Raw genomic sequence first — 16,783 nt, forward strand, 5'->3', positions numbered from 1 at the left:
CAAAAATAATATAAAAACAGGGAGGGGGAAAAAACATAAGAGACTCTTACATATGGAGAACAAACAGAGGGTTACTGGAGGGCTTGTGGGAGGGGGGATGGGCTAAATGGGCAAGGGGCATTAAGGAATCTGCTCCTGAAATCATTGTTGCACTATATGCTAATAACATGGATGTAAATTAAAAAATTAAAAATAAAAAAAAAGAATTTATCTTGTCCCTGTCCCTGGTTCCTGGGAGAGAGCCTCTAAATCTTTGGAATTTCCTGAATGCTAGCAGTGTCTGTTACTCATCATGGGCCTCTTGGACCAAAACTGAGTTTATGCTCACAAGGTGACTCAGGATAGGAGCCAGCCATGCCAGAAAGACCAACAAGGTTGGGGCTTTGAACCACATGATATCAGCTCAGTCTCTGGGGGAAGGCAGGGGGCTGGAGATTGAGTTCAATGTATGGCCAGTGATAGAATTAATCATACTTTGCATAATGAAACCCCAATACAAACTCTGGTCACCGAGGCTCAGGTGAGCTTCCTGACTGGTGATATACATCTATGTGCCAGGAGGGTGGTGTGCCCTGGGGACACTGAAGCTTGGTATTTTGGACAGTCCCAGTATTCTCTGGTGCTACCACGTCCCTAGATGGTTTCCTCCAATATTCAGGATTCGTGTTATTAGCTCTTTCTTCTCCATGCCTATCTGATTTGTCAGCTTTAGCCCCTCTTACCTTCTCGTGCTTCTCAGAAAGTTCTCCAAAACTTTCACTTCTTTTCAGTTGTTCCTTTTTCATCACAAAGGATCTTCCTTCTACCACAGTAAACTGGAATTGGAGGTTGTGAAAAGGACTCCCCTTATGATTAAAATAATGAACACTGCGTGTGTTCCCTTGCACCTGTGGGTGTGTTTGCCATGGACCATCTCTGGGAATGCATATCTTGCTGAGTCACCTTGCCTTCATTGTGACTTTCAGATCTAGGTCCCCATAGTACTATCTTCCTTCTTTCTTCCCCATTTCCTCCCTCAGTATCTTCTCCTTGTTTTCCGGCTTTAGAACTCTAGCTCAGGATTTGCCTTGTCTTCTATTGCTTTTTTCCATGTGAAAAATAACTCAGAATTATTTTTCAGAGTTACGAAATGTGGTTGAGTGATCACAACCCCATTAAGCAACATTATCATTTGACAGCAAACAGGTAGGGCAGACTTGGGATGACTATGAACATCATGAAGGTAAGAAGACTTTTTATCTTTATTATGTTTCCCCAAGATACACACTGTGGTATCCTCTTTAATAATCTAAAATAACATACAAATATGTCATCAAGGCAAGTTAAAAAATTACAACTGAATTCTCACAGTTGAATAATGAAGAGTAAATGTCAATTAAAAATGTAGTTACAAGAACTTGAGAGAACTATCCATCTGCTTATAATTGATATATTATATAAATATAATAACACAAAACCTATCCTGAAAATGTAAAGAAAATTATATTTACATACATGTAACACCTGTAATCTCATCACAAACTTTGTAGGAACAGCATGTTTTGAAAAGTATGACTATTTCAGAACTATTTAAAATAAATACATAAACATAGAGTATAAAAATAAATATAATCATTCTAAGGGCAAGACTTTCAAAATAAACCAATGAAATTTATGGCATATTGTTAGGCTATCTATCACAAACAATCCTTTGGCTCTAATTTTACATTTTTGAAGTACTTCCCTCCTAATCTGTGTCCCAGTGCATAAAAAACGGGCCCTCCAACTTCTACCTCAGAGGAGATTTGAATTAAAACAATCTGAAATATTTGGTGGTGCCCTGGGAAGGGACAGACCCTGAACAAAACCCCGGTTTCTCATTGTCCTTCCATGGACTCCTAGACATGCCCCCAACTCCTAGGAGTACAGTGTGATAACTCTATTCAGCTCATTCTAGAAGGTTCTAGGTTCTTCCAGATTATCTGTACAAGAGACTCCTCTCTTCCTTCCTCAGGCCTGTCATTAGCATCCGGATGGACTTCCTGCTGAAAACCTGCATCTCCCCTGGGCTCTGAAATTGAGAGAAAAAGAGGATGTCCGATTGATTGCAAGGAGGCAAGTCTCCAGTTAGAAAAGATTATTCACATTCCCAGTCAATTGTAATCAGAGTTTAGGCTGATTTATAAATCCATTTTTATCTTTAATCCTTCATTCTAAACCTCAGTTCATTTTCAATTTTGATCCTTGGTCTTTGGGGACCCTGCCTCCAAAAATGTCTTACTATGGTGAAGGTCAGGCCCAGTTATCTACATGCGCTGTAGCCAGGACTCTAGGTGATTCTTCTCAGGGAGTAATACAAACAGGAGAGAATGTTGCTTTAGACTCAATGCTCACCTTGGTCCTTTTGTGCTTCTTACGGTCTGAACTAATAACCATACTACAAACATCACCAACACAACAACATCATGAACCATGAGACCAGATGCCTAACCTCCCATTTGAACCCTGAATCCTAATGTTTAACCAAAGCAGTTAGTCCTAAATTTGGTCAGTGCTATATGGCCCGAGTGCCTGTGTCCACCCTCCCCCGCCAAATTAACATGTTGAGATCCTAACCCAAAAGGTGATGGTGTTAGAACGTGGCACCTTTGGGAGATGATTAGGTCATGAGTGGAGGCCTCATAAATGAGACTAGTGCCCTGATAAAAGAGACCCCAGGGAGCTAGCTCTCCCTTTCCGCTGTGTGAAGACGCAGCGAGAAGGTGGTGAGGACACAGCGAGAAGGTGGCAGTCTGCAGCCCAGAAAACGGTCTGGCATCTTGCTCTCAGCCTCCCAGTCTCCCAACTGTGAGAAAGAAGTGTCTGCTGTTCGTAAGTCTGTGGTACTTTGTTATAGGAGCCTGAACAGACTAAGAGAGCCAGTTCGCACAATTCGGACCACATCTTTACTTAATCCTCTGCCCAAATCTGTCACTATGTGTCGATCACAATAAGCCATGCTGAAACTGGTATTCCTTAACCTTCACTCGTTCTGACAAACTTTTGTTTGTTTGTTTTGTTTATGGTCAAGATTGACCATAAACCTGAGGGGAAACGTGTGATTGAACAAGATAAGAGACTGTTCTGGAAGTGGGCCAGGTGAGGTGAAGAACACATATGTGGTCTGGCCATAAGCAACTTGCTCGAAAGCAAATTTGGATGAAGACATAGCTAGTCATAATTTATCTTTTATTACTGGACAGGTAGGCTGTTTCCATCAAATATCGTATTGTTAGACATTTATTTTGTTGTAAGTAAATCCCTAGAGTTAATAGTCTCTCAGGGATTAAAGGCCAAAAATGAGTTAAAACGAGAAAGTCAAAACACAATATACGGAAAAATTAGAAACTTTCCTATTTGACACAAAAAAATCAACATGTCGTCAAAACTCTCATCCAGGCCCAATTGCTTTGGATGCAGTTATTTCAGCCAAGTCCGTGCCTCTGTGACAAACTGGTTTTCCTGAGGTCTGGCACCCACATATCTCCCTGAGGTCATGCCTGGTGTGTGGTTGTCAGCTCGTGGCTGGGACGTGAGTCAGCGTCTGGCTGTGTGGCCGCCCCCACTTCACAGTGTGTGGAAGGCTGATGTGTGGGATGGGGGGCAATGAGCATGCGTCCAGCAATTAGACTCCTCCGAGTTCCTAAGTGGACAATAAATCATTCTGCCTGTACCCTTGAGGACACAGACCTACCTTCTCTCAGGCCGATGACCTCAGGCCTCCGTGGTCCCGGGAACTCTAGGGCATGAGGGTGCGATCTCGCCCCCACACCCACAGCTCTGGATCAAAAGCCTGGATCTGGATGACAGACGGCCCCCTGAGCAGACAACCTCCAGGTAGGCCCCCCTCCCTGCCACCGTCCAGGCTTTCATTCTTTCTCATCCCGAATCCCGTGTCCCTCCGTGTTCCCCTCTGTCTCCCACTGGGCACCACCCCCCCAAGTCCCCACAGCCCACCCACCTCCTCACACTCTTCCCGGGACACCCTGGTCTTCCAGCCCATGGATCGGATGAATTGAAACCGCAGTTTGTGAAACAAGGGACGCTGGGAGCGGTTCTTCCCGTACAGGAATGAAAAGATGGCCTGTTTGGGGGCCTGGTTATCTTCTTCCATATCATTGGCCAGGTAGCTGGAGAGAGATGTCAGGTTGCTGGTCAGGAGCAGGACAGGCAGGACCCCCCCCCACCACACACACACACACACACACACACACACACACCCAAGCTCAGCTTCCCAGAAAGGACACAGGCTGCTCACTACCCAATGTCTCCAGATGCCACCCAGTCACCAGGAAGGCACTGCTGGGCAGAGACGTCTCCCACCGTGATGACAAGACAGAACTCAGCAGGGAAGCCGGTGGGCACGTCCTGCCCTGTGTTCCCAACCCCATGCCCGCCCCTTGCCCTTCACCGTGTCTGTGCACACACCTGTCTCCCTGTGTGGACTGGGGACATACACAGTTCCCGCGGCCAGGAGCTGAGTCCACTCTATTTCTGCAGAAAGTGGCTTTCCTACCAAATGACTAATGTAGGACTTGGTTCATGTGGATGCATTAGTTCAACATGCATTCTCCCCATCCTTCTTCTCATCGCCTCATGGTCCTTGGCACGTAAGATACACTTGGGGAGTTTTTGTTCAGTGAATGAATGAGTGAATGAATGAATGCTTTCTCTCATGGTCAAGTGCAATACTGATTACCTCATTGGTTTAAAATAGCTTAAACATTTGCAGAATGGAAGGGATTGTGTTGAGTGTTTGGAGAGGAGAGTGTGGAGGTATTTTGACAAGACCTGCCTTCAACAGGTGTCTAGTCTAATGGGACTGGGGAAGGGGGTGTGGGGGCTGGATAAGAAATAACTATAGTCCAGGGGCACCTGGGTGGCTCAGTCAGTTAAGCATCAGACTTTGGCTCAGGTCACGATCTCACAGCTCACCTTGTGAGATAGAGCCCCGCGTCAGGCTCTGTGCTGACAGCTCAGAGCCTGGAACCTGTTTCAGATTCTGCCTCTGTCTCTCTCTGCCCCTCCCCTGCTCATGCTCTCTCTCTCTCTCTCTCTCTCTCTCTCTCTCAAAAATAAACATTAAATATATTTTTTAAATAACTATAGTCCAAAATATCCATAAGACTAGGATTATTTTTTGAAAATGTTTTTTAATGTGTATTTTTGAGAGAGAGAGAGACAGACAGGGGGCGGGGAGTGAGAGAGAGAATGAGTGGGGGAGGGGCAGAGGGAGAGGGAAACATGGAATCTGAAGGAGGCTGCAGGCTCCAGGCTCTGAGCTGTCAGCACAGAGCATGACATGGGTCTTGGACTCACATACTACGAGATCATGACGTGACCCGAAGTCGGACGCTTAACCAACTGAGCCACGCAAGCTCCCTGAAAATGTTTTTTTAATGTTCATTTATTTCTGAGAGAGAGAGAGAAAGAAAATGTGAGTGGGGCAAGGGCAGAGAGATGGGGGTACAGAGGATCCCAAGCAGGCTCTGTGGGGACAGCACAGAGCCGGATGTGGGGCTCAAACTCCTGAACCATGAGATCATGACCTGAGCCAAATGCTCAACTGACTGAGTCACCTCAGTGCCCTATGAGGCTAAGATTTTAACAGAAGCGCTACTCAGGTACAAAAGTCAGAGAGGTCAGGGGAGCATCTGAAGATTTGGGAGTTGGAATCAACCTTGAGGACAGGTCATTTTCTTCAGGTGCATGTGTAAAATCAGCTAGACAGAAACCGCAATATAGAAACAGAGGGAAAGGTACTTGGCAGGTTGGGTGGAGAGGGTTGGATCCAAACTGGGAGCTCTGGCCTTGCCCAAGAGCGCCACTGGCCGGCGAAGTTGGAAGATGAAGCAAGAGAAGGGTGCTTTGGAAGGACTTGAGGCACATAACACCCGCTGGCTTGGGGACAGCCTTGTAAGACACCAGCAGGAGTGTTTACGGTAGGTCTGTGCTGAGTGCTGAGGGCCTGAACTGAAGCATTTGTGCAGGGAATGCGGAGAGGAAGACAATGATGGATGTCACTTGGGCTTCGCTCTTGGCTTGGGGCAGGGCAGTACACTTCCTTCCTTCTCTCCCCTTCGGATGGCTTTATGTTTTCTATTCTTCAGTCTCTTAACTGATGTTAGGGTTATTTGTGTTTAGAAAGAAAAGTATAAAAAACGCTATGCTATAATCCTATCGTTTTCATACACAGACTAAACAGTTTAAAAAAAACAGATTAAAAAAATAATCAGTTACAAACAGGTTTAAAAAAATAGATGAGGGGCGCCTGGGTGGCTCAGTCAGTTAAGCATCTGACTCTTGATTTTGGCTCAGGTCGTGATCTCGTGGTTTGTGAGTTTGTGCCCCGCGATGGGCTCTGTGCCCACAGCGTGGAGCCTGCTTGGGATTCTCTCTCTCTCCCTCCCTCTCTGGCTCTCCCCCCTCAAAGTAAATAAATAAGCTTGAAAACAACAGATGAAGGCCAGAGTCCCACTTCTCCCCTCCATCGTCACAGGGTGTTGAGTAGCACTGACGGCCGAGGCAAAATACTCACAGTGCTAGGAAGAAGTGGATTCGCTGGAACTGCCAGGAGAAGAGGCCAGCACGGCTGAAGTAAGCTATGACCATAGACAGGAGATACTGATGGGGAGAGGAAAAAAGCCATAAGACAGGGGTCACGTCCTAGGGGAGGGAGAAGAGTGGGGGCAGGACGTGGAAGGCCTCAGCAGGTGCTCATGCTCCCACATGTCGGCTGAACCTGCTTATTTGGTATCAGAAGGTTGGCTGCAAACCCAGGAAGTCAAGGGGTGAATTTCTGGTGCTCCCAGGGTGGCTCGCTCTGCTGTTTTGGGGGCTTGTCTTTAGGATAGCCAGCCTCAGGAGGGTCTTTGATAAGCTGGAGCAAAGGGGAGCCCCCAGGAGCTGAGAGGAGAGGGGACTTAAGGTGACAACAGCCAGAGAGCCACAACAAGGGTTCAGATCCCAGAGGATCTGCAAGAAACCATGAGGCGCCTGGAGGGAAGTGTAGGCAGCATCAGGTTGGAGAGAGAAGGAGAGCTGAGGGTTCAGAAGGCATCCGCCTGCCCCGGGACAGACGTTGGAGCGAGCGGGAGTACATCTTAGTGGAGAGTGACAGACGATACCTTGTCAGATACCCTCAGGTTTTTGTCCCAGGCCAGGAATCTTTTAATGACAGGATCTTCTGTGAGAAGAAGGCATGTGTTAGGTTGGGAACCAGAACTGGGTTAGTGTGGGAACATTCCAGAGTGAAGAGGAGAATGATGCTTCCCCTGGGGGAGCTTGTAGGATGTGGCCAAGGGTGAGGCTGATGGGCAGAGGTGAGAGGAGACCACTCCCTGGCCAAGAAAATATGGTGGTATCCTTGCGGGGTGGCCAAGAGAGAGGTAGGATTCGGATCTTAAGTAAACAGTGGTGCTCTGTCATTATCACGTACTGCTGCAGGGACCATAGAGACCATAGAGTCATTCACCATCATTTTCTCATTTGACAGTGACCTCAGGGTACAAAGATGGCCTGTCATCCCCCTTCACACAGATGACGGCATTTAGTTTCAAAAGGCCACTAAGAGCTGAGATGTCCCAGGGGCATGACCAAAACCAAGGTTTCTTGTCCCAAAGACAGAGCTTTCTCCAAGTGTCACCTAATCCTCTGTCGTTTTTAAGTGTCCCTGATGAGGATCAATGTGGGGTCCTCCAAGGATGGAGACAGAGCTCAGCAGCTAGCAGAGAATTCTTTTCCATTGGAAAAGTGTAGGCATTGGAAGTTTCTTGTTTTTTAAGGAAAAAAAAGAAAGGATAGGATTGGAGGGTGCTCTGCCTACCCAGCAGCCTGTTGAAAACCTCATGGTGCTCAGGCAGCACTGAAGACAACCGCTGTCTCTTCAGCTTCATCTTGAGTCCACATAGCGTCTCCACGACCCAGACGTCCTCAGCCCCTGGGGCTGTCTCCTCCTCTGACTCCTCCCTTCTCCTCTTCCAGCCACGGGAGGGAGGCGGGGGATGGGGGTCTACCCGGGGGGCTGAGTGAACAAACCAGGCTCCAATATAAAGCTTCTGTCTTTGGGATTCAGCCATTGGTCACCCAAGCCCCTCCGCAACCCAAACCTCCCCTCATTCTCTCCGACCTCAGAGACTATTGGCCTCTCCCAAACCATCTTTCCATCTTTCTGCCTTGTTGATATCCACCCCCATTCATCTTTGCCACTGTTCCATCCCCTGTCCTCGAAACTCTTCCTCATTATAGTTAATTTCTCCCATTGGAATAATGGAATAGTGGAATAATTTCCTCTCCTCCTTTATCTCATTTGAGGATCTCATCTTCTGACCCTCCTTCCTTGCCCCCCAGGTTTTCCTTCCATGGGGATATCCTTGTCCTTAGGTCCTGGTTCTCTGAATCTCTCCTGTCACACAAACCCTACTCACATGCTCCTTTCTGACTTCTGTACCCCTTCCTCCTTCCTAGTCAACACTCTCAAGTCCCTTCTTCCTCCTGCTTCCTCACCTGATGGTCCTGGCCTTTCTTCACCCCTTACTGCCTCCAGGGGGTACCCTGAGGAGCTGGGCTGTGGGCTCTGGTCCTCAGACCGGGAACACGGTTGACAACCGGCCATGATTTCTCCCAAACTCTTTCTTCCCTTCCAGAAAACTTAGATTGTGTCCTGCTCAAACTCCTCTTCTGGATTCTGGCTGAACACAAGCCCGTTATCACTTCTCTAAGCTGGGGAAAAGCTGGAAGTGAAGAAAAGCTCTGAGAAGATGCTGTTGTCCACCTCCGCTGCTAAGCAGTATGGAGTTTGATCCTTCCAATCAGGAAGGTCAGAAGCCTCTGATGTCATCGGTCATTCCAGCCTGGCAACCAGTTTGAAGGAAAACACGCGTAACTGCCAGACAGGTGTCCACTTTGGAGATCGGGGTAAAGGATATCTCCTGCCGCCAACCCAGCCTTGGACCGTCCTCCAGAACTGTCCTCCAGAGTCTGGACCACTCTCCAGCAGATGCCAGGCTCCCTCCACGCTAAACTTGAACCATGTCAGACTCTCTCCACCCCTCTACTCCTATTTCAAGGCGCAGTCTGGCGGGAGAGGGAGGAAGCCAACAAGGAAATTTAGCAGGAAGGTAAGACCTTGTGAGAGTGAAATCAGTATGTAAAGAAGGTCCCAGGGACATTGATTTGTTGGGTTAAAAGCTAGTTCAAAATGCCGAATTTGACAGAGCTCCTGTGCTCGATGTTTACTGACACTATGTTTACTGATGCGATTCTGGGCTGGAGGGACACTCATGCTCTACCAAGCCCGAGAGACTTTTTGGGGAGACTGTTTGAAGCGTGCTCACACACGCTTCAAATGGTGTCTACAGTTTCTGAAGTCTATGGGTCGCTCCAAACCTGCCCGTCAGTTGCCATTAATCAGCTCCGGTCTGCAGATAAAGTTTGTGAGCATGTGTATCACTCCTGACCCAGAAATTTCACTACCATTTGTGTATCCTAAGAAGAAAATGGCACACGCACAAGAAGACTAAATGGAAAAATCGCCAGGACAGAATCTGTTTTATTGAGGTGGGGAGACGCATGAAAGTATGGATGTAGTAATGCGGATGGCCAACTGGTTGTCCCTGTGGTATCAGAGGAAGTGTCGTCTGAACCTCCTTCCTCCTACCTACCTCCTACCTCTGCTTCTCACCCGGGCATCTGAGACTTGCCCTTTCTTCCTTTCCTTTCCTTTCCTTTCCTTTCCTTTCCTTTCCTTTCCTTTCCTTTCCCTTCCCTCCCCTCCCCTCCCCTCCCTTCTCTCACCTACCCTCTCTCCCCTCTCCTTCCCTCCTGTCCCTTCCCTTCCCTTTCCTTCCTTTTCCTTTCTTTCTTCCTTCCTTCCTTCCTTCCTTTTCTTTCTTTCTTTCTTTTTTTCTTTTTCTTTCTTCTTTCTTTCTTTTCTTTCTTCCTTCCTTCCTTTCTTTCCTTCCTTCCTTCCTTTTTCTTTCTTTCTTTCTTTCTTTCTTTCTTTCTTTCTTTCTTTCTCTCTTTCTTTCTTCGGTAAAATAACATAACATAAAATTCATCATTTTAACCATTTTTAACGGTATAATTCAGTGGCATGAGGCACACATACATTATTGTGCTATTGCGCTGCCCTCAGCACCATCCGTCTCCAGAACTTTTTTATCTTGCCTGAAGCTGCAACTCTGCACCCGGTAAGGACCACCTCCCCACCTTCCCCCACCCCGCCCCAGCCCCTGGCAACCACCGTCCTACTTTCTGTCTCTATGGACACGGCCACTTCCAGGTACCCCCCATCATGGAAGCGTGCAGTGTTTGTCCATTCGTTTCTGACTTATTTCATTCAACAAAATGTCCTCAAGCCTCATCCATGTTCTAGCATGTCACAGTTCTCTTCCTCTTAAGGATGCGTAACAGCCATCGTGTGTCTACATGTTTTTGCATGTTCCTTTCATAATAATATAATAACAATATGATACACATATGTATTTACATACCACATTTAGTTCATCCATCTGTTGATGGACACCTGGGTCGTTTCCACATCTTGGCTCTGAGTCCTGCTTTCCATCCGCTGTTTGAACTTCGATGAGAAGCACATCTGTTATTCAGGATGGGCCTAGAGTTTTATTTTGTATTTTCATCACTTACGTATTTCTAATTAGCCCCACCCAGGCATAAGTGAAGTCAAATCAGTTCACCCAGAAAACAATGTGGAGGGTTCTCAACACAGAACTACCATATGATCCCACAACCCCACTTCTGGGTATATACCGAGAGAAAATGAAAGCAGGATATTAAAGAGATGTCTGCCCTCCTGTGTTCACTGCAGCATTACTCACAACAGCCAAGATAACCTGTGTCCATCAACGGATGCATGGCTAAAGAAGGTGTAAGGTACATGCATGGAGACCTGAGGGATATCCTGCCATTTGTGACAACACGGATGGACCTCGAGGGCATTGTGCTGAGTGAAATAAGCTAGACAGAGAAAGAGAAATACTGCGTGGTATCCTTTATGTGTGGAATCTTAAAAAAAAAAAAAAAGGTCAAACTCATAGAAACAGAAGGTAAAAGAGAGGTTTGCCAGGGTGCGGACTTTCAGTGATAAGATGAATGAGGTCTAAGGATCTCAAATAAAACATGGGAACCACAGTTGATAACGCTGTGTTGTATAAGTGAAATTTGCTAAGAACTTAAGTGTTCTAACCCCAAAAAAGGTGAGCATGTGAGGTGATCGACATGTTAATTAACTGGATGGGAAGAATCCTTTCATGGTGGATACATATATCAAATCGCCTGGATGCACGCTTTAAATATCTTTCCACTTTTTGTCGGTTTTACCTGAATAAGGCCGAGATCGTTAGAAAGTAGTTGATCCAAGGCACAGGGACTGAGCGTCTCCTTTGTTTGCAATCGTCAACTTTCAGACTTGGACGAGGTCTCAGAGAGCATGCAGACATCCTTGGGGTTCCTGCACAGTATCCTTGGGCCTGGGGCCCTCCCACAGGTCCCCACTGGTGGAAGAGGCACTGCTGTGTGAAGGACACATGACTCATCCCTGGAGAAGTTCAACTCCTAGGAAGCCAGTTTGCACTTAAATTTCATTCATGGTGCTTTCAGCCATCATAGCTGGTTGGGTCCTTCCATAACAAAATGGAAGGCCACTCTTCCTCCTGATGAAGCTAGCTTCCCAATACTAGAAGGCAGATACTCTGTCCCTATTCAAGTTTCTCTTCTGTGCCATGAAAGCCTGGATTACTTTGAGGAAGGGGATTCTTCAAGACAGTTTGCGTAGTCCTTTCTCCCCCACCACCTTGTCTGGATGTTCCACAGTTAGGCAGGGCCCATCCTAAGATACACTGTTGGTACATTGCCCAAAAATGGGCTAAACAGCTCAGACGGGGAAGAGCAAACTGTTACTTCTTCTCTGTCTCTTCCCCCCGTGGAGGCAGTTTAATATAACAGTGGCTGTAGCTACTGCAGAAATACTGGCAGGATGAAACAGAAGTGCTTTGCAAATGCAGTCCTTCTGGCGTGAGGACCACATGGGGAAAGTAACTGAGATACAGATACCAGATCCAGCCTCATTGGTTCTAGTTCAACAGAACTGGGGTAGGGCCCACTTTAACTTATTGTTTTTTATTTTACTTTTTAAAGTTTATTTATTTATTTTGAGAGAGAAGGAGCAAGCTGGTGAGGGGCAGAGAGGGAGGAAGAAACAGGATCCCAAGCAGGCTCCACACCATCAGTACGGAACCCAGTACAGGGCTCAAACTCACGAACCTTGAGATCATGACCTGAGCTGAAATCAAGAGTCAGTCACTTAACTGACTCAGCCATCCAGGCGCCCCTAACTTATTTACTGATGCACATTCAGATTTGGAAATCTCTCTGTGGGACATGCCACCCAGGTCAGGGTAATAGGGATCCTTTTTTTTTTTTTTTTAAGTTTATTTATTTTGAGAGAGAGAGTGAGTGGGGGAGGGGCAGACAAAGAGAGAATCTCAAGCAGACTCCACGCTCAGCACAGAGCCCAACATGGGGCTTGATCCCGTGACAGTGAGATCACAATATCCAGAGTCAGATGTTTGACTGAGCCACCCAGGCGCCCCAGGGCAATGGGGGTCCTAAAGAAAGCAAAGCCACACTTGCATGAAATAAGCCATGATCTATACCTGACATGCCAAGACCACGGCCAGGCCTTGAGTCCAAGGCTGAGGGGTCCTTTGGAACCAGCCTTCAATCCTCTGGCCAGTTTATTGGTGACAACCTGTCCAGCAGCCTGGGTGCCGATTTGGATACATAGACCCATGAGCAGAGTTCATCCTGAGTGACTGTGCATGTATTGGTGAAAAACTGCTCTCTCCACTATGAAGTCCTGTCTCGCCAGGGGCTGCTCACCCTGGCCTGTCATTCTCTACTGAGTGATGGTCTCTGTACTTCCCTCCTGTGACCTGTAAGACCTAGAGAAACCCCTAGGAAGACGACACAGAGTGTCTGGGATGGGGAGATGGGATGAGATTCTTGATACTGACCTCTAAGATCTGGTGTCAGAAGCTAATCATTAAAGTCTTTAACTTTTTTTTTTTTAACAATTACATGTCAAGTTTTAAACACTGTGTTAAATTTATTTACAGATTTTTAATGTTTATTTCTTTTTGAGAGAGAGACAGAGTGCAAGTGGGAGAGGGTCAGAGAGAGAGAGGGAGACACAGATCTGAAGCTGAACTGTCAGCACAGAGCCTGATGCAGGGCTCGAACCCATGAACCGGGAGATCATAACCTGAGCCAAAGTCAGACACTCAACTGACTGAGCCACCCAGGCGCCCCTTGGTCTTTAACTTTTATGCTCCCCTCCACCATGTCTGACACGCTCTCAGTGGGTCCTAAAATCATGTTAGTTGTAGTCTGATATCATTGCCTCTCTTAAGTGCTATAAAATGTTATCTACACACCAATGTGCCCATTTATGGTTTCAAATCTTGTTTTGAGATAAAGAATTATCCTTTATAAGGCATTTTCAGGAGGATTGTCTCATTTTCTTTGTTGAGTTGAGAAGACAGGGTTCTGGGATTTGTCCTTTTTAAAAATTAATTTATTTGAGAGAGAAAGAGACAGACAGACATTGGGGGAGGGGCAGAGAGAGAGGAGAAAGAGAATACCCAGCAGGCTTCATGCTGTCAGCACAGAGCCCAACACAGGGCTCGAACTCACAAACCATGAGATCATGACCTGAGCTGAAATCAAGAGTCAGGTGCTTAACCAGCTGAGCCACCCAGGCGCCCCTGAGTTTTGTCTTTGAGAAACAAAGGATGTGAAACTCAAAAGACTGAAGCAGGATCCCAGGTTTCACCTCGACTGCTCTGATTCAAGTCCTATATCCCATTCATCCCATTCTCTTCTCCATCTGCCCAGACAATCTGGAGGACATAAGCCAGTTAGTATGACGTGCCTATCAAAAGATGGAGGTGGGGATGGGGAATGGGAAAGTAGTTCTATTATAAACTAGTATGTGCCCTTGGGCAAATCCTTCCTCCTTCCAAGCCCCCATTTCTTCATCTATAAAATAAAAGGTGTAGATAAGATGATCTTTAAGGGCCTTTCCCACAGCATAAGCAAAGCAGTGAGAAAGCGCTTGTAGTGAATTTGATGTGACCGGGTACACGAATGCTGTGGGTGAATTGTGTGCCCCTGTCCCCACCACCCTGTTCATGTGTTGAGGTCCTAACCCCCTAGTACTTCAGAATGTGATCTTATTTGGTGGTTAGGTCTTTACGGAGGAAATCAAGTCTAAGAAAATGAGGCCATTAGGATGGGCACTAATTCAGTATGGGTGGCGTCCTTATAAAAAGGGGAAATTTGGACGCAGAGACACTGAAGTAGAGGTAAGACAATGTGATGACACATGGAGAGAAGATGGTCACCTACAAGCCAAGGAAAGAAGATGGAGCACACCCGCCCCCACCGCCCTCAGAGGGAACCAGCCCTGTCCACGCCTGGATCTCAGACTCCCAGCCTCCAGAACAGGAGACAATGCACTTCTGTGGTTAAAGCCACCTGGTTGGTCTTACTTCATTACAGCTTCCCTGTAAACTGATCCAACCCGTATTTTGAATAAGAGGGAATTCAGATTTGACAGTTACTGTCCTGACACTTCGGGCGACCATTCCATTAAAGCAAGGCATGTCCCGAGGCCTCAGAGAAGAACAAGTTCTTTCAAACAAATGAGAAACTTGAACTTTTTTCTTAGCCTCTCACATTTCCTGGTCACGGTGAATATGTTAGTTTCGGGAAAAAGTGGGTGAAAGACTTCAAGAATGGTTTGCAAATCTTGAAGATGGGTGCTGGTATCTTAATAAAATTGACACATTACAGAGAAAAGAAAACAAACAGGAGCAAACACAGGCCACAACTTAGAAAATTAAGGGTGGGAAAGGCTTCTTCAAGTACAATGTCAACACATGAGAAATGTGAGGAGAGCCTGAATGATTTGAACACAAAAAAATAATGTCCGTGTGATAGAAAATGAAAGTAAAAGATTAAGTTAGGAAGATTGATGATGAATTGGGAAAATATTTGTATTTTATACAAATACAGAAAGAGAAGGCTTTATTTTTTTTAATGTTTATTTATTTTGAGAGAGAGAATGTGTGAAGGGCAGAGAGAGAGGGAGAGAGAGCGAATCCCAAGCAGGCTGCGCACTGTCAGCACAGAGCCCCACGTGGGGCTTGATCCCATGAACTGTGAGATCGTGACCTGAGCCGAAATCAAGAGTCGGACATTTAACCAACTGAGCCACCCAGGTGGCTCCACCCCAAAATAGAAAGCTTTATATTGTCAACACTAATAAGTGAAGCCACATTGAAAGGCAGGGCTCTGCTGCTTCTGGCCCAGGTGGAAACATAGGGTCCAGATTTGCCCTCCCAGCTTACATACATTTTTAGAAGGCGGAAATATATGATATATGAAATGACAGGTTTTAGCCATTTGGAGAGAGGGGTGAGCCTTGAGAGTGTCCAGTTCGCCACCCAGAGAGTGTCCAGGCCAAGGTACAGGGGAGGGGGAGTGGGGGAGCACAGTGGGTCTCTGAGTTGCAGGGACAGAGTTGCGTGTTCGGGCGCCCATGGCAGCCAGGGTTCACAGGCAGAGAACCAGAGTGGAGAGAGGCAGGAGGGCATCTCAGTCTTTAGCTGAAGACTGAGCCAGTCAGTGCGTGTAGGGGAGGCAAGAGCTGGAGGCTGGGCCAGGTGGATGGGCACTCTGCCTGTCTTCTCCAAGAAGCTCAGCGAAGCTTCCATCCTTTCCGTGGTGAAAGTGGAAAAGAACATGGAAGAAATGTGTCTGGAGGTTCTCCTGGCTCAGGCCCGGGTGAGGTGTGGTCACCTCACTCAAATTCCAGCATTCAGTTCGTGAGAATTCAGGCACAGGCCACATTTAATAGCAACAAGAGCTGGGAAAGACGGTCCCTGGCTAAGTAGTCACTGCCAAGAGAAGCTTTGGGAGAAGCACGCATTTTGTGCGGGATTAGTTTGATGCAACAGCTCAGCTAGAGAAATCAGGAATGGGTTATGTGACCACTCATTTGCATGCATCAGTACCTATTACTACCATTTAAAAGAGCATTGCCTTGAGAAAACTTGAAATATAAATACTTACCTCTGTCGATTGCATATGTATCTAAGTATCTTTAGAAGCTAAATAATTATCTTGCCAGCATTACAACCCAGGAAGGTTTTTCTTAAGGACCTGGGAGCCATTTCTTTGAAATGTAAACCTCTAGGAAGATATTTTCCCTCTCTGTCACCACAGGGGGCAGGGAGGTCGTTAAGCATGGGCTCTAGGCACCTTGCTTTGAGCTGTAACTACCTTGTTGTTGGAGAAATGTGAATAGTTTGCTTTATCCTTTGAACAGAGACAACTAGCACGGATGGGCACCCAGATCACCAGGTGAATTTAGGATGAACTATGAAAGCATTAAGAAACAACTGGCCAAGAACATGGTTATATAATTTCACCAATAATAATAATAATAATAATGATAAATCATCGTCCTTATCCAATTTTTGAAAAATGACGTTTCAACTTAACATAAACTTAATTCTCTTTGACAGGTAAGATCTCAGGTATCTGTCGTCTTCTTCTTTCTTCTTCTTCTTCTTCTTCTTCTTCTTCTTCTTCTTCTTCTTTTCGGTTTGTGTGTATTTCCTGATTGTTTTACAGTCTTTACGCATTAGTTGTGCAATCTGGACAAGCTACATCTTCTATT

The 16,783-nt window shown here is 46.3% G+C and overlaps 1 protein-coding gene and 1 long non-coding RNA gene across 3 annotated transcripts; one reads left to right on the forward strand and one right to left on the reverse strand.

Annotated features, from left to right (window-relative positions):
* Positions 1-3,732: 3,732 nt before the first annotated feature.
* On the reverse strand, positions 3,733-8,665 carry LOC125928313 (speedy protein E4-like). The gene is made up of 6 exons (XM_049638967.1): positions 8,524-8,665; positions 7,844-8,041; positions 7,146-7,204; positions 6,557-6,642; positions 3,980-4,148; positions 3,733-3,817 (listed from the first exon to the last, which is right to left on the reverse strand). The coding sequence occupies exons 1-6, from the start codon at positions 8,630-8,632 to the stop codon at positions 3,758-3,760; spliced, it is 681 nt and encodes a 226-aa protein (XP_049494924.1). The 5' UTR covers positions 8,633-8,665; the 3' UTR covers positions 3,733-3,757.
* LOC125928315 (uncharacterized) lies at positions 3,769-14,955 on the forward strand. 2 transcript variants are annotated; one of them, XR_007459625.1, is made up of 3 exons: positions 3,769-3,855; positions 8,664-9,137; positions 11,445-14,955. It is a non-coding gene; the product is annotated as an uncharacterized LOC125928315 (long non-coding RNA). The 2 variants fall into 2 exon arrangements; XR_007459626.1 differs by lacking the exon at positions 3,769-3,855 and adding an exon at positions 6,529-6,615.
* The last annotated feature ends 1,828 nt before the right edge of the window (positions 14,956-16,783 follow it).

This window comes from Panthera uncia, chromosome E3 (assembly GCF_023721935.1).
Source record: "Panthera uncia isolate 11264 chromosome E3, Puncia_PCG_1.0, whole genome shotgun sequence".
NCBI classification, from domain to species: Eukaryota; Metazoa; Chordata; class Mammalia; order Carnivora; family Felidae; genus Panthera; species Panthera uncia.